This window comes from Panthera uncia, chromosome D1, assembly GCF_023721935.1.
Source record: "Panthera uncia isolate 11264 chromosome D1, Puncia_PCG_1.0, whole genome shotgun sequence".
Classification (NCBI taxonomy): domain Eukaryota; kingdom Metazoa; phylum Chordata; class Mammalia; order Carnivora; family Felidae; genus Panthera; species Panthera uncia.
In genome coordinates this window covers 55675993-55694001 of record NC_064808.1, presented here as the reverse complement: position 1 = coordinate 55694001, position 18009 = coordinate 55675993, and the positions used below count along the sequence as shown (strand labels likewise).

The 18009-nt window shown below is 41.4% G+C and overlaps 1 protein-coding gene across 1 annotated transcript in view; it reads right to left on the bottom strand.

The window, feature by feature from the left end:
* Window positions 1-3921: 3921 nt before the first annotated feature.
* RNF169 (ring finger protein 169) overlaps window positions 3922-18009 on the bottom strand; it is a 104549-nt gene continuing 90461 nt past the window's right edge. The window contains exons 5-6 of the mRNA XM_049652230.1: window positions 8644-8743; window positions 3922-8081 (exon numbers count right to left, since the gene is read on the bottom strand). Coding sequence (XP_049508187.1) covers window positions 6900-8081; window positions 8644-8743 — 1282 coding nt within the window. The 3' untranslated portion in view covers window positions 3922-6899. The remainder of the gene's footprint in view (window positions 8082-8643; window positions 8744-18009) is intronic.

The following is an 18009-nucleotide window of genomic DNA, read 5'->3' as shown; positions in this document are numbered from 1 at the left end:
ACAGGAATCCATAACTAATCAAGGAAGCCTTTTGGGTGGCACCAACCCTCCCTGTTACCAGCACACTCTCCCTGGCACATCTGATCTGCTGCTAGATGATTCAACCCCCTGGGCTGCTTTCACCCAGAGCCCCCTTCCTTTGCCATAAGCAGATGGGAGCTGGCTGCCACACTCTTCTGAGCCTTCTCCAAACTTCTAACAAGAGCAAACCAGAAGAAATCATTTCTCCTACCACTAATTCTCCAAAACTAGGTAGGCCCAGCCTGTTCTCCTCGTCACTTATCCAAGATGGCCAGTAACTACCTGGAGCTGGATGTGGCCACAGGAAAGCGAACTGATTTAGATACAGACTCACAACCCTTGCTACTGTAGGATACCTCCCACCCCTACAGTGGGTGCAGAGGGAAGACTGATTTCTCTGGCCCTGGCAGGCCCAAGTCCAGAAGCTCCAACCCAGAAAGCAGCTGGAACCCTAGGGTTAGCCAAGACCAGTGGCGGAGGATGGCACTACCCTCAGTTGATTAAGCCAGGGCAACAGGAAAAGATTGAATAATCAGTGGCCTTGGAGTCAGAAGACCCAGCTTCCAGGCTATGTTAGGGCCAGAGTCTCCCATCCTTTCGCCAGACCGGGCTATCAGGGAATCCATGAGCGTGATATGTAGTACATCTCCTGTTAAGGGCCAAGGGACAAATTCCATTCTTCTACCTCCAAGCAGCTGCCTTGTTTCTTGCAAATCATTTCAAATACTCTCTTTTGGAAGAGTCTGGGCCAGATTTCAAAGGACCCTTACGTGCTGGTTTACCATGTATGGCATTTCTTACATCAGTCCTTCAAGTTGGCTTTACAAGTTTAGATGAAACAGGCATACGTTTGTTCTGTGTTTGATGAGAAACTGGCACCAAGGGTATTTTGATGAATTTCTGCTTCCAAAGCTGATTTTAAAATCAGATGTTTGGGGTACTGCCCCAGTATGCAAGGACAGTGTCATCCTGTACATCTGTTCTTTACTCAGACTCTTGTGCCTTCATTAGGAGTAAGAATGGTTGAATAGGAGAATGACAGTTATACATTGGAAATAACTCCAAACTCATGCTCCAGCAGCATGCCATGGAAACCCCATCTCGCCTCCTAATTTCTCCCATCCCAGTCTGAATGCCAAAGCGAGACATTCCAGTGTGGGGCATCTCCCAGAGCAAAGATAGCACCAAAAGTCAAACACACATAGTCTATTAGCCCAGATTTGTCTGAGATTACACGCTAGAGGTTAAAACTTTAACTAGAAACAGAACATTCACTTTCATGAGTTTGCTTTACTGTATTCTCAACTTGGGCCTCTCCTTAAGCAGGCAAACACACACTGAAGAATGCACCCTGGTACTGTTTAAATAAACAACACATCACCCCATTTGATTCTGTGCCATTTCTTTGTGGGCAGAAGCATCCCTGACCAGGCATGCCCTGTTCTGAGTCTTTGTCAAAATGCTCTTTACGATGAGCTGGAGAGGAGGCAGCCCGCAGTGGCGGTCCACAAGGATCCAGGCCCCTTCTCCAATTCCAGTGAAGACAGCAGGTAGAAAACCAATATGCATCCCATTTTCTGTTTGTAGGTGGGAAGGGGAAGGGCCCTAAGGACAACAGTGTCTGTACAAATTGAGAGTAACAATAAAACCATTAGATGGCATTTAAGATAATTTTTTTCCCTCACAAAGTTATACATTCTCTCCTTAGGAATTGAAGTGTTCTGCTGCAGGCTAAGGGCCAGACCCAGGGCCCAAAAGCTTCTCTTGAGCTCTAATAATTTAATCTTTGAGGAGTGCATTGCCTGTTTTTACCTCTTATTAAATGAGAGGGAAGGAAGATTAATAAGCCTGGCCTTAGCTCAGCTCTGTCCAACCAGTTGATTTAAGACACCAGAAAAGGTAGAGAGGGAGCCTGCCACGCTTATTAACAAGACATTAAGGAAGCATTTACTCACAAAGCAAAGTGTGTAAATATTTTTCTTAGGAAGAATAAAAATACTGATAATACATAGAACAATGTGCACATTCAGTCTTGGCACTTTTTCTTCATCCAATTTAACCGATCTCTAAACTGGTTGTGACCTCTGCTTATGTCTCTTTTTCCTATAGAACGATCTTCTTCAGAAAGCTACAGTGGGTAACCATCACGTGTAAAGATGCATTTTCTATATCATCTTTGGAGCAAAATCTATTCAACAGCAGCTTTCCCTAGAATCTCCCTGACCCAAAAAAACATACCTGCTTTGTCACTAACTCACAAGAATTTATAAGCAACTATGTTCACTTCTAAAAACCAGGCTGAATACCACTCTTTTGGTTGATGGGGGAAAAGGCTGGCTGAGAAAGATTTAAGTCCCTAAGGAGTTCTTGATTTTTTCAAAGAAAAATGAAGGGCTGGCATGGTTTTAACCCTTGGTGGTTAAAATGATGACTATTCCAATCAAAATATATCACTTCCCAAGATTCCATATTCACATTAGTCACATTATGGGGTTTCCCCTATCTGGGTATGTGTTCAGGGGACAGAGGCATATTTTAATTCTGAAAAATTTTAGAAGAAAAAAGCTATTAAAACAAAAAGCTTCCTATATCATTTGGGTGTCCTCCTCGTTAGCAAATTGTGTGTGTGTGTAACTTAAAAAGACTATTTAGATCCTAGGAAACTACAGTGTCAACAGGGCATAAAGCACTGGACCTCAAGTTCCTTATTAGAAAAAAAAAGGGGAAGCAGGTGGGTGAGTTTGATCTGAGTTATTTCCATGCCCTTTCCAGCTACAGCATTTTATGATTATAATCCAGTATAATTCAGTTTTTCTTTCCTTCCTCTCCTGTTGGCTTTCCATCTCAATGAAAAGCCAGGCAGGAAAAAGGAAAGGAATCCAAAGTTGCTGCCAGCTCTGGTGAGAGGTCTGGTTGGGAGAGAGGTTAGGAGATCAGTAAGGTGGGATGTGGGCCTCCTCTGACCATGTCAATGATCCACACCCTGCCTCATTTCCTGGAGCTTATGTAAAAGCAGCTCCTGAAGAGAAATTATTGTCCTGTATCACTGGAGGAGAAAATTCATTCTCCTCTGATAAAATTACTTAGGAAATGGAAAGCAGTGTTGCAATCAAATTGAGAAATACTGATGGGGGTGTCTAAAATGTTCAGTGCAGCCTGCCAGGTGCTGGACAGTATCTCAAATGACTCCATCCAAGATCATCACTATGAAGAAGTGGCCTTTCACACGAGCATGAACAAACTCTCCAGCCACATATACCTTCAAATACATTCCATTAGAGGATGAGCTTCTTAGGAGCAGGGACTGTCCTTTCCATCCTTGTATCTCCATGACCCAGCACAGGGTTGGCACAAGTTCGAACGAAGCTCAGGAATGTCTGAATGGAACAGAAAGAATGAACGGCACAGCCTTCGGTCATCAGCTTCACCAGTCAAGCACAGTGGCGGTTTCCCACCTTAGTTTGTCACTTTGTAATCAGACAGGAATTAATTAAGCAGCTTTAATCCTTAAGGGCATTTTTTTCTTTTAGGAAAAATGAGAAAAAAAAACAAAAACAAGGCATTCATCACCAGTTCTTCCTCTAGACAAAAGTCTAAAAATTAAATTAAAAAAATAAATGAAGCCACTTACAAAGGGTTTTCCTGGGAAGCTTCAGCCAAGGCGAATTAACCTTTTAAAAAGAGGCAATTATACGAAAGGGGCCAAGGGCTGGATGCTTAATCGCCTGATTTGACACCAACCCAACAGGCCCAGATGACTTCTTCCAGCAGATACAATCAACGGGTCATGAGCATGTTCCCAAAGTGTCTCTCCCACTCTATGGAAAAGGGCTGAGCTCCCCCTTCCCAGGGCACCGCATTTCTTGGACTTCCCATCAGAATGACCTTGATCCTCCAACCTCTCAGAACTTCCCCTTTAATAAAAAACACAGAATGCATATACACAAAGAACAGAGTTAGTAGGGCATGGGAAATTTTTAGGGTGAATCAGATTCCAATGATTCATGAGAAATGTTTGTTTTGTGAAATGGTATTTCTCTCATTCTAGCCTACAAACCCTCCCATCGCTCTATTTTCCTTTTCTTGTCTTTCTCCGTCTCCAAATAATTCACATTGACAACTCCATTTGTGACAAACTTCACAAGCAAGCAAGCGAGCAACAGGACACAGAATTCTTTCAGAAGCAAAAAGTGTTCAGGTTTTAGTTAAGTAAGGGAAGCATTTTAAAATACAGATAATACCTTAGTGGTTTTTTCCTCCTCCAAAGCCGAGCAGATCAGAGGTGAAGCCTTGTCGCTCCTTAACCTAAACCACTTTGCCTCTGTGTGAAGGGCTACTGCTCAGCTGGAAGTTTGGAAAACAACAATTGTTGATACCATTCCAGGCACAACAGTAGGTACAAAGGGGAAAGTCAGTAAGTTGGATCCAGCGTCTGGAATGTTCACTTAACAGGAAGTAGCTTTTCACTCTGCACCTGAAACTAAAATTTGTTGCTACTGCTATGCAATTTCTTAAAATGAAAGTAGTACTTTGAGGGAAATATTTAAAATATATATCTTTTTCTATTAAAAATATTTATCTTTTTTCCAAAAACAAAAATCAGTTCCAACCAAAATGTTTTTCAAATTACTGGAGATATAGAAAAAGGTGGCAAGTGGAAAAATAAGTGTCTTTGCTACTACCGAGACTAGCCTTCCGATATTATGTACTCCGAACCAAGGGGAACTGTGTGAAATGGCAGGAACTGATAATTTCTCTAAGGGCATTAAGTCACCCTCCTCTTACTCCGCAGACCAGCACCAGCACCAGCTCTTCTGTCTTGGGTACCAACCCTCCAGCAGCCTTTGGAGACATATGTTGCTGGCAGGGCCTAGAACTGAAGTGGTGTGAATATAAAGTAATGAGATTGGTGCATGTTTAAACATACATTTGCATGTGTGCACGCACACAGACACACAGAACACATACATTCGAGTGACACTCCCACCAACGTAGTCACTGAGGAGCCTCCACATATCTCCATGATGACCAGAATGCTTAAGACATCTCTGGAACGTCTCTCTGGGAACTGTTTAGGAGCAGAAGAAAATAGCTGCTTTATGGCTGTACCTCATCTATGACTCCAAACCCTCTTGACCTACCTTCTCTTCCAGAGGCTTCAAATAGCCTCTGACTAGTTTCAAACTTAAAATTCTCCCTTCTATAACCACAAAAGATTAAAGATTTGTCTAGAGAAGAAGGGGCAAATCTCCCGGGAGGAATCAAAAGAAGGTGATGTAGTAAATCCCTAGTAATCAGTGAGTCACCATTCCAAATCTTAGCTTCTGCCTCAGTAAGAGGAGGAGGTTGGAATAGATGACCTTTAAGATCCCTTCCAATTCTAACATTTTAGGAGTCTATATTTCTAGACGTTTCTAGACTTTGAGGAGAGTTCCAGAAATGTTTTTGCCAATGGCAACATCATTAGAAAACTATGTGGTATCTTGCTGGGCCACTCAAGGGAGACAACATACACTGGGATATAGAAGCTCTAAAGCCTTTGTTAAAATGCCAGTCACATGACTTTATAGTAACAGCTCATACATGCACAGGGAACGCCAGCCCATCTGAGATTCCCTAAAATCATATCTTAATCCCTATTCTCAATGAGCCCAGATGGGCAGAAGCACCAAGCACCACCAGGGATGCAAAAGACACATGGTGTCAGCTGCTAAGGAAAATAAACCCCAAAGGTCCATGGGACTGAATTTACCAGCTGCATCCAGCTAGATACCTTGTTTCCATAGTATGGAGTTTCAGCATTGCTCTTACCTGACTTCTGGGCAATTGTTTTGGATTTTAGATCAACATTGCAGATAACTCTTGGACACGTAGAGAGTAGTAAGGAAGCTCAACTGTACTTTGTCTCACAGGGTGTATTTTGTCTCCCTCGCCCCACCCCCAAGAAAACAAAAAGGTAAACTGTGCCGGGAGAAGGGAAGATAACTGCATAATATTTGTTTGTACTTCCCGTCAATCTCAATGATCTGCCTATGGATTTTGCACAATCAGTATTCACATGCCCAGCCAGCTTCCCTAGGCTCCTTGGGTCACAATCCATTACAGCAACCTGTCAGTGTGGAAAATCTATGGGATTTCTTGTCGGGAGACCCAACAGTCAGTCTGGGATGTTCCAACTAGTAAATGAGAGAATCTGAACACGTGCCCTGCAGCTCCATCATCTAAAATGGGGCTCACACCGCTTACACGTTAGCACTCCTGAGAAGACCAAATCCAACAGTGACTCAATGTGGTCTGTCAACTATATAGCATTACTCAAACGTTACTTTTTAAACAGGGAAGGTAAATTAACTTTTGTAGAAGGGAAAAACTCAACCAATTTCAGTAGGTACATTTACTTGTGGCATGGATAAGGAGAAGGGGGAACATAATCATTCTGGAATCTGCCAAAATGCAGATCCACTTCTACGACACAGATGGAAGTAATGTTTATCTGCAAGGCTGATTTAAAATAACACCCTGTTGAAAGAAGTCAGGAGGTCTGTCAGTTTAAGAAGGTATCCCCCCTCATTCCTCTACCATTTGTAACTCTGGCCACTGTGCTCCTGAATCTCATTCCAAGTGGGTGCTGCCCGATTTGGCCCAGGAGCCCTCAGGGACAGGTCACTTTGGGGTGAGGAGTGCTTCTGGCCTCGGTCGCAGGGAGGCAGAGACACAGTTCCCTTGGACATGGACTACGAAGGCCCCGGAACCTCCCAGAACTGTATCAGACAGTGTTTTGCCATTGAAAGAAACCCAAAGTGAGAACACTCAGCTCTTCAGGATAAATGATCAAGCCCAAAGACCTCTTAAAAATAGGTAACACTGTTCATTAGGTGCTACTTGGCCCCGGCCACGTTGCTGGACCGTAAGAGATACTGATCCACGGTTCCTTTTCGCCGACTCACAGTCCGCCTCTCGTTGTCAAACATGCGCTGCAGCTGCAGAGCCAGCCGCCGGTCCTCTTCCTCTTGCTGCAGTTTCTGCTCCATCTCCCGCAGCACCGGCTCTGCCGGGGCCAGGACCACCTCACCACCGCTCTGTCGCAGTTTCTTAAGGGAGCCATTTTGTTCCAAGTGCTTGGTCTTACAGTGTCTTTTCCGGCCCCGACGCAAGGAAGGAAGAGGCTCCTCAGCTCGGCTGTCTGCCAGCACACCATTAGGCAGATCAAAATGATTCGCTGTCTTCAGCTGCTTCTTTGTTTTGAGGACCCCACCCAGAACACTATTTTTGGGTAGCGCTGAATGAGCTGCCGAGATTTTCATGGTTGCGCTTATACAGGTTTTGTCTAACTTGGCATCTGGGGTTGGCCCCGGCCCTTCACTCTGCTCCGTCTCCAAAGTACCACTGGCTCCCACTCTAAGTTCTGAGGAACAGCAGGTTTCCAACGGGATCTCAGAGCTCCTTTTACTATCGCTGCCCTGTTCCACTTTTGTTTGGCTAACGGAGGGGAAAAAATCAAGGTCAGTGAGGGTGGGTCCTACACACTCAGAGAGTACTTGCCCACTGGCCAGTCTTGTATTTAAAGCCTGAGGTGGCTTCTCCTTGTTAGAATGGATAACTTCAGCGACCAGTGAGTCTTCCCCTGTTTCTGGAGCCAGGGAGGTGAGGGTGGCTTTCGAAAGGGTCTTTTTGATCTGCCGCTCCTGAAAGATCTGTTCCCACTTCTTGAGGATCCTTGGACTAGCCTCATAAGAAGTCTGCTTCTGCAGGCTTCTGTTTAGGTTGCGGGGTGTTGATTTGATGATGAGGGGACTTAGCACTCGGCCATCAGGGAGTCTCTTGGGAGGAGTACATGGTGAGCAGACAATGGGCTTGAAATGGTTTAGTTCTTCGGAGATGCTGTCATTGCTCTCAGGACTGATGGAGCGCTCGGGCTTATGCAGGGAAGTCAAGGATGAGAGGGAGCTGAAGGGTAGACGCTTCTCGACGGTTAAGTCAGGGGCTGAGAGGCAGCGGTTGTTCTGAGTGGACAAGAGGACACCAATGATGGGGTTGGAGGCTGGGGTTATAGCTGTGACCTAAAAGAAGTTAAAAAGATTATACATACATGCGTATATATTTTTTTCTTCGTAACTCTTTTATGATGGTAGAAGGGCAGTGGGGGAAGGGTAAGAAAAGGGATGGAGGGTGATGTGAGCCTAAGAAATGGGGAAAATCCCTAACCTAGAATATGCACCATTTGCAGAAATTCCTACACACTTGAAACAATTAATAAAATTGAAAACCTACAGGGGAAAAAAAACCTCATCTAGAACTTTTAAAAAAGTTTTTCTACTGGCCCTCATTCTACCCTTCTGGCTACTAATTCAATGCAAACTCTCTTCCTTTCCATCTATTCGCAAACTTCTCCAACATAATTAGTATACCCAGGACCCATTCTGCCTCTGCTTGTCTGGAATAGTTTCTGGGGTACCTGGCTGGCTCAAGAGCACGTGACTCTTGATCTCAGGGTCATGAGTTCAAGCCCCACATTGGATGTGAAGCCTACTCAAATAGCGTGTGCAATAGTTTCTGTCGTGGCCATGTGGGGAGCTACAGGATGGAAGTAGAGAGCTCCAGAAGCCTGTGTCTGAGATGTACCTTGGTTTTGCTGGTTGGGGCTGCTCTGAGTCTGCTCTTCGCTCTGTCCTGAGCTGTGTCACTGCAGCTCTGACTCCTTTCCACCTTGGAATTTAGGTTCCTAAATAAATAAATAAAAGACACATAGTCAAAAGTAGCCCATATGCTAACTAAGGAAAAAAGAATAACAATCTCTTCTGTGCCCTCAAAGCCATCTACCAAGAAAGACAATTCCCTTGGCAAGCTACAGATAGGAAATGAATTGATTTATTAACAGAACACATTCTAAGAACAAATCCTGTCAAAAGAGAAAGAGCTCTCCAGAGAGGACATTCAGTGTAAGCCTTGGTTTCCAAACTAGATCCTGCTTAAATATGAAAGACCAATCAATGGCTGTTCTGCTCGAGCTTAGAGAGATGTAGGGATACTTCGCCTTCTTTAATAGGGTGGATAGAGTATTAAAATCACCTTTATGAACAATAAATTTTTTCCTTTTATTAGGCCCAACCCTCTCCTCAAGCAATCTAAGTCAGCCAAGAAACAAATATTTAAGTACTTACAAAATACATAGCACTGCACTAAATTTTTATGCGGGGAGTCAAAATTAAATGTAGTCTCTTCCTTAATTTATTACATTTGAGCTTCCAAAGGCCTAAATCGGTTATTCAAGAGATTTCATGAACACGTGATTTTTTTTGTCTGACGCATGCAAAATTATGACTTTACAACCCAATCCAAAACCCAGAGTACCTGTATTATAACATGAATCTTATTGTGTAAGGATTATATGCAGGTGACTGTCACCTATCCCACTGACAAGGGGGAACTATAAGTAGGAGTTTTTGATTATCTTATTACTCACCTTTGTTTCCTGATCTCCAATTTGTGCCTAATACATGTCCGGTGAGAATGATGCCTTTACAAACATGTGCAGCTGTTATTTTCCCTGTGCTACAACTCTATTCAACAAGCAATTATCATACTTACTATATGCCAGTCACTGAGGAGCACATGTGGGCACTGGGAATACTGAGAAGAATGAGACACAATCTAGGGTCTTCAAGGACTCAGAGTCCAGTGGGGCAGGCAAATAAATCAAACAATACAGTGAAGTGGTACCCAAAAAAGTATGCCTCGAGGGAGTTATTAATTACCTGGATGGAGTGAGGACAGGGTGGAAAGCCTCCCTATGGCACATGTAGTCTGAAGGATAAATAAGAATTTGCCAGAAGTCAAGGTGGATACATAGCCATGTAGACGATCCCAAACAGAAATTATTTCCTCGAATGATTCTATTTAGCTTTGGAATGAAATACATCATCACAGCTACTCTTTTGTAGCAAAAGATTTACTCTTTAAGTTTCACTGTGCCAGGATTAACTCAGAAAACTTACAAAGGAAGTAATAAGGTGCATTCCCCCAGTGCCTTTCCTCTCCCTATGTCTCTAGCAAAGGCTTCTTTTTTAATATTTATTTATTTTTGAGAGAGAGAGCGAGAGCGAGTGAGCGCAAGCTGGGTAGGGGCAGAGAGAGGGAAAAAGAGAATCCTAAGCAGGCTCCACACTGTCAGTCCACAGTCCAAAGTGAGGCTCGACCCCACAAACCACAAGATCATGATCTGAGCCAAAATTGAGAGTCGGCTGCTCAACAGACTGAACCTCCTAAGCGCCCCTACCCACAGTGGCCTCTATTCCAGCATTTCTGTGCTATTCCATTCAAAACCCTCTAATCCTATGTCTCATGGCCACATCACCTTGCTATATGGTTCCAGTCTGCAGAACTAATCTATGCTACCGTATTAATAGGAGAAAGTGGTGGCCAACCTGCATCTCATGCCTGCACTTTACCAAGAAAATTCAACACTGAACCTAAGCAAATAATGTGAGAGTTGTACCTTCTAGTGGGAAATGTATTTTGGAACAGGTAGGAAACTTAGACATCACCCTATAAAGGCAGCTGCTTAGAAATCAGCATGTTTTGTATTTTGCCTGGCATCATATTGAAATTCACTTGCATTCCCAGAACTCACACAAATTGTCAGTGGTGTAAGCTACCCAGAAGTAAAATGGATGACAGATTAAAATGCTGGGGTGAACAACATATACTTTGGGTCAGGAGGAATGAACATAGGGCTGAAAGAGAAGGCATTATTATTTCAAATACATGACTTGTTTGGCATCATTCCACTGGAGAAACAGTAGACACTTAGAGAAAAAGATGTTCTGCTCAACATAAGAAAGAACTTTGTAACCTTCAATACAGCAGTTCATTAATAGCTGCCTTGGTATTCAAACTGAGGCTGTACCTATATTTAGGGGTCCAAATACTCCATAATTAAGAATTAGTTTAATATAATTTTTAAAAACATGCTATGAATCCATATTGTCAGCAGTAGCAGAGTCAAATTTAAAGACACTGGCTACATGCCCAAATTATCAGATCTACAAATGACAGGTACCTATTGCTGGGGGGAACCTCTTCATATGCCCCCTAAATTCCATTTTGGTGAAAGAAAAGGCCCAGGGAGGAAACCCATACCTGGGGCACTCAAGCACAACAAGGACACCCAAAGTAGTTTCTGACTATCTAAAACCTTTTTGGTAAACCTCAGTATAGCTGAAACTGTCACTGTCTGTCTCTTCCATTCCCTTAGCCTTCTGACTTTACTGAGTACCAACTCGGTGCAAGGCATGAAAGACAGATTGATGAAAGATAATCTTGACCCACAGGCGCATCCAGTCACTGAAGTCCACCCTACCATATCACAAAAGTGCTATAAGAGCAGTAATTCTATAGTTAATCTCTGTTTCCTTCTTAGAGTTTATAGCTATAGCCCTTACATTTAGGTATCTGATTCAATTTGATTTATTTGGTGTGAGATTGGGGTCCAATTTCATTTTTTAGTATATGGATATCTAATTGTTGTCCCAACACCATACGTGAAGAAACTATGCTTTTTCCCCATAGAATAGCCTCGGTACCTTTACTGAAAATCAACTGACCATAAATATATGGGTTTATTTCTGGACTCCCAATTCTGTTCCACCGATTGACATATCTACTTCTATTTCAGTACCACACTCTCCACTTATTTGTATCTTCAATGTCTCTCATCAACGTCTTAATGTTTTCAGTATATAGATCTTTCACCTCTTTGATTAAATTTATTCCTAAGTATTTTATTTATTTATTTTTTGATGCTATGGTGAATGAGGCTATTTTATTTCTTTTTCAGATATTCCACTATTAGTGTGTAGAAACACAAGTGATTTCTGTATGCTAATTTTGTATCCAGCAACAATACTAAATTCACTGATTAGCTCTATAGTTTGTGTGTGTGTGTGTGTGTGTGTGTGTGTGTGTGGTCTTTAGGATTTTCTACATATAAGTTCATATCGTCTGCAAACAAAGACAATTATACTTCTTGCTTTCCAATTCAGATGCCTTGTTTTCTTCTTTTTCTTGCCTGACTGCTCTGGCTAGGACTCCAAGTACTATGTTGAATAGGAGTGCTGAGAGTGGGCACCCTTGTCTTGTTCCTGACCTTAGAGGAAAATCCTTCAATCTTTTTCACCATTGAGTATGTTGTTAGCTGTGGGCTTGTCTTATATAGCCTCTATTATGTTAAAGTATATTCCTTCTGGGGTGCCTGGGTGGCTCAGTCGGTTAAGCGTCCGACTTCGGCTCAGGTCACGATCTCGCAGTATGTGAGTTCGAGCCCCGCGTCGGGCTCTGTGCTGACTGCTCAGAGCCTGGAGCCTGTTTTGGATTCTGTGTTTCCCTCTCTCTCTCTGACTCTCCCCCGTTCATGCTCTGTCTCTCTCTGTCTCAAAAATAAATAAACGTTAAAAAAAAAAATTTAAAGTATATTCCTTCTGTACCAAATTTGTTGAGAGCTTTTATCATAAAAGGATGTTGTATTTTGTCAAATGCTTTTTCTGCACCTATTGAAATAATATGATTTTTACCTTTCTTTCAATTAATGTAGTGTATCACATTTATTGTTTTGCCTATGTTGAACCATCCTTGTACCCCAGAGATAAATTCCACTTAATCATGGTTATGAGCCTTTCCATGTGCTACTGAATTCAGTTCACAAATGTGTTGGTGAGATTTTTTGCACTGATATTCACAATCTGGGATATAAACCTGTAATTTTCTTTCCTGGTAGTGTCCTTGTCTGGCTTTGGCATCACGGTAAAGCTGGCTTCATAAAACGATTTTGGGAGTGTTTCCACCTCTACAATCTTTTGGAAAAGTTTGAGAAGGATTACCATTAATTCTTCTCTAAACGTTTGGGAGAATTCACCAGGCAAACCATCTGGTCCTGAGCTTTTCTTTGTTGGGAGGTATTTTATTACTGATTGAATCTCCTTATTTTTTATTGATCTGTTCAGATTTTCTATTTCTTCATAATTCAATTTTGGTGGGTTGTATCCATCTAGGAATTTATCCATTTCTTTTCTAGGTTATCCAATTTGTTGGCATATAATTGTTCGTAGTAGTCTCTTGCGATCCTTTGTATTTCTGTGATATCAGTTGTGGTATCTCCTCTTGCAGTTCCAATTTATTTCTTTGAGACTTCTTTTTTTTCTTAGTTAGCCTAGCTAAAGGTTTTCAATTTTATCTTTAAGAAAAAAAAAACCCCACCAACTCTTTGGTTCATTGATCTTTTCTATTGTTTTTCTGGTCTCCATTTATTTCTGCTCTAATCTTTGTTATTTCCTTCCTTCTGCAAACTTGGGCTTCTTCTAGTTCCTTGAGGTGTAAAGTTAGGTTGTTTATTTGAGCTCTTTCTTTTTTCGTAAAAAAGGTTGTTTTTTATGAAAGGGTGTTTACTAAAAGGGTGTTTATTGCTGTATACTCCCTTTTAGAATGGATTTGCTGTATCGGACAAGTTTTGGTATGTCATGCTTCCATTTTCACTTGTTTAAAGATATTTTTTATTTCACTTCTTCTTTGATCCACTGGTTGTTCAGGTGCATGTTGTTCAATTTTGTCATATTTGTGAATTTTTCAGTTTTCCTCCTGTTATTGATTTCTAATTTTATACCACTGTGGTCAGAAAAGACATCTGGAACGATTCCAATCTTCTTAAATTTTCTAAGGCTTGTTTTGTGACTCATATTATCTATCCTGGAGAATGTTCCATGTGCACTTGAGAAGAATATGTATTTTGCTGCTGTTGGATGGAATGTTCTGTGTGTGCCTGTTAGTTTTATGTTGGTCTAAAGTATAGTTTAACTCCAACATTTCCTTATTAATTTCTTGTCTGAATGATCTAGGCACTGTTGAAAGTAGGTACTAGAGTCCTCCACACTATTATTATATTGTTGTCTATTTCTCCCTTCAGATCTGTATTTCCTTAATATATTTAGGTGCTCCCAAGTTGGGTGCATTTATGACTGTTATATCCTCTTGATGAATTGACCCTTTATCATCATATAATGACCTTCTTTGTCTCTTGTTACCATTTTGGCTTAAAGTCTACTTTGTGTGACATAAGAATAACTACTCTGTCTTTTGGTTTTCATTTGCATGCAGTATCTTTTCCATCCCTTCAATTTGGGCCTATATGTCTTTAAAGCTGAAGTGTGTCTCCTGAATGCAGCATATAGCTGGGTCTTGTATCCATCTAGCCTCTCTATGCCTTTTTTTTTTTTTAATTTTTATTTTTTGAGAGAGAGCATGAGTAAAAAAATTTTTATTTTTTGAGGGGAGGGGCAAAGGTAGAGGGAGGGACAGAATCATAAGCAGGCTCCATGCCCAGTGCAGAGCTTGACACACGGGGCTCAATCTCAAAACCATGAGATTATGACCTGAGTCAAAATCAAGAGTTGGATGCTTCACTGACTGAGCCATCCAGGTGCCCCTATATGACTTTTGATTGGAGAATTTAACCCATTTACATTTAGAGTAATTACTGATAGATAGGGAGTGATTAATGCCATCTTAGTTGTTGTTTGTAGCTGTTTCATACTTCCCTTGATCCCTCCTCCCTCTCTTTCAGCATTCCTTTGTGAATTAATGATTTTCCATAGTACTATTGCTTTGCTTCCTTTCCCTTTTTTTTTCATGACTCTACTGTTGGCTTTTGCTTTGTGCTTTACCATGAGACTTACATAAAATATTTTATAGATATAACACTCTATTTTACACCAGTAACACTTTAACTTCCATCACATACAAAAGATTTACCCCTTTACTTTTTTGATGTCACAAGACACTTCATATGTATTCATTAACAAATTATTTTATAGTTATTTTTAATACCCTTGTCCTTTAAACTTTATACTAGAGTTAAGTGGTTAATGTACCACCATGTTACAGTATTAGAGAATTCTAATATGACTATACATTTACCTTTACCAGTATGTTGTGTATTTTCATATTTTCATGTTACTAGTTAGCATTATTTTGTTTCAGTCTGGAGAGTTCCTTTCAGCATCTTTGTAAGGCTGATCTAGTGGTGATGAACTCCCTCAGCTTTTATTTGTCTGGGAAAGTCTACCTCCATTTCTGAAAGGCAGCTTTATTGGATAGAGTACTCTTGGTTGGCAGGTTTTTTTCTTTCAACCCATGAATATGTCACCCCATTCCCCTGGTCTGTAAGGTTTCTGCTGAGAATTCCGCTGAGGGCATATGGGGGTTCCTTTATAAGTTACAATCCTCTTTTCTCTCACTGCTTTTAAGATTCTCACTCTGTCTTCCATTTTTTACAGCTTTATTATGTGTCTTGGTGAGATCTCTTTAAGTTGAGTTTGGTGACCTATGAGCTTCCCAAATTTAGATATCCAAACCTTTCCCCAGATTTGAACAGTTCTCAGCTCTTACTTCTTTAAATAACCTTTCTGCTCCGTTCTCCCTTTCCCACCCTTCTCCTTCTGAAATTCCAATAGTTTGAAAATTATTATTATTATTATTTTTTGACGGTATCCCACAGGTCATACTGGCTTTCTTCACTGTTTCCCATTCTTCTTTCTTCTGCTTAGTCCACCCTGCTATTAATGCTTTCCACTGCATTTTTCTTTTCATTCAACGTTTTCTTCGGCTCCAGAATTTTTGTTGTGTTCTTATTATTTCTCTTTATTGAACTTCTTTTTCTTTTTTTACTGTACTGCTGTCCTGATTTAGTTGAATTGTCTTTCTGTGTTTTGTTGTAGCTCATTAAGCTTTCTGAAAACAGCTATTTTGAGCTCTTTATTGGGTACATCACAGATCTTAATGTCTTTGGGATCCATTACTGGAAAATTATTGTGATCTTTTGATGGTGTCGTATTTCCTTGATTTTTCATGTTCCTTTAAGTTTTTTTGCATTGCTGCCTTCACATTTAAAGTTGCAGTCGCTGGAACCACAAAAGGCCCCGAATAGCCAAAGTAATTTTGAAGAAGACCAAAGCAGGAGGCATCACAATCCCAGACTTTAGCCTCTACTACAAAGCTGTCATCATCAAGACAGCATGGTATTGGCACAAAAACAGACACACAGACCAATGGAATAGAATAGAAACCCCAGAACTAGACCCACAAACGTATGGCCAACTCATCTTTGACAAAGCAGGAAAGAACATCCAATGGGAAAAAGTCTCTTTAACAAATGGTACTGGGAGAACTGGACAGCAACATGCAGAAGGTTGAAACTAGACCACTTTCTCACACCATTCACAAAAATAAACTCAAAATGGATAAAGGACCTGAATGTGAGACAGGAAACCATCAAAACCCTAGAGGAGAAAGCAGGAAAAGACCTCTCTGACCTCAGCCGTAGCAATCCCTTACTCGACACATCCCCAAAGGCAAGGGAATTAAAAGCAAAAATGAATTACTGGGACCTTATGAAGATAAAAAGCTTCTGCACAGCAAAGGAAACAACCAACAAAACTAAAAGGCAACCAACGGAATGGGAAAAGATATTTGCAAATGACATATCGGACAAAGGGCTAGTATCCAAAATCTATAAAGAGCTCACCAAACTCCACACCCGAGAAACAAATAACCCAGTGAAGAAATGGGCAGAAAACATGAATAGACACTTCTCTAAAGAAGACATCCGGATGGCCAACAGGCACATGAAAAGATGCTCAACGTCGCTCCTTATCAGGGAAATACAAATCAAAACCACACTCAGATATCACCTCACGCCAGTCAGAGTGGCCAAAATGAACAAATCAGGAGACTATAGATGCTGGAGAGGATGTGGAGAAACGGGAACCCTCTTGCACTGTTGGTGGGAATGCAAATTGGTGCAGCCACTCTGGAAAACAGTGTGGAGGTTCCTCAGAAAATTAAAAATAGACCTACCCTATGACCCAGCAAAAGCACTGCTAGGAATTTACCCAAGGGATACAGGAGTACTGATGCATAGGGGCACTTGTACCCCAATGTTTATAGCAGCACTCAACAATAGCCAAATTATGGAAAGAGCCTAAATGTCCATCAACTGATGAATGGATAAAGACATTGTGGTTTATATACACAGTGGAGTACTACAGGGCAATGAGAAAGAACGAAATATGGCCCTTTGTAGCAACGTGGATGGAACTGGAGAGTGTGATGCTAAGTGAAATAAGCCATACAGAGAAAGACAGATACCATATGTTTTCACTCTTATGTGGATCCTGAGAAACTTAACAGAAACCCATGGGGGAGGGGAAGGAAAAAAAAAAAAAAAGAGGTTAGAGTGGGAGAGAACCAAAGCATAAGAGACTCTTAAAGACTGAGAACAAACTGAGGGTTGATGGGGGGTGGGAGGGAGGGGAGGGTGGGGGATGGGTATTGAGGAGGGCACCTTTTGGGATGAGCACTGGGTGTTGTATGGAAACCAATTTGACAATAAATTTCATATATTGAAAAAAATAAATAAATAAAGTTGCAGTCGCTTCCTCCAGTCTTTATTAACTGCCTTTGGGAAAGACATACTTTCCATCTGCCTTGGTAGGGATTCTGAGGCTTCCTCAGATCTTCTATGGACATATTTGCTCCTTGTTTCTTGCTCCCTCTTATGGCAGAATTCTTAAGCTTGTATGACTTGTCTTGATCCTGCAGCACACCAGGCCATGCACTGACACAAAAGCATCCTTTTGCTTTTCCAAAGGTGGCACTAAAACTGAAGTTTGTGGTCTCTCCCTTGCCCACAGAGTTTGGCTGGCTTTCTACACACGCTCACTGGTCATGGGTAGAAATGTGCAAAGTGAGCCACAGGGTGGAGGCGTGAATGAAGTGTGTTTAGTGCTGGGAGTGCCTGTGACTCAGGTGGGAGGATCCACAGATGAAGATCTGGTTATTTATTTGACATTTTTCTTCATTTTAAATATAGAAATTAGAATTATAAATTTCCCTCTAAGCATTACTGTTACAACTACATCCCAAGTTTTAGTATGTTGGGTT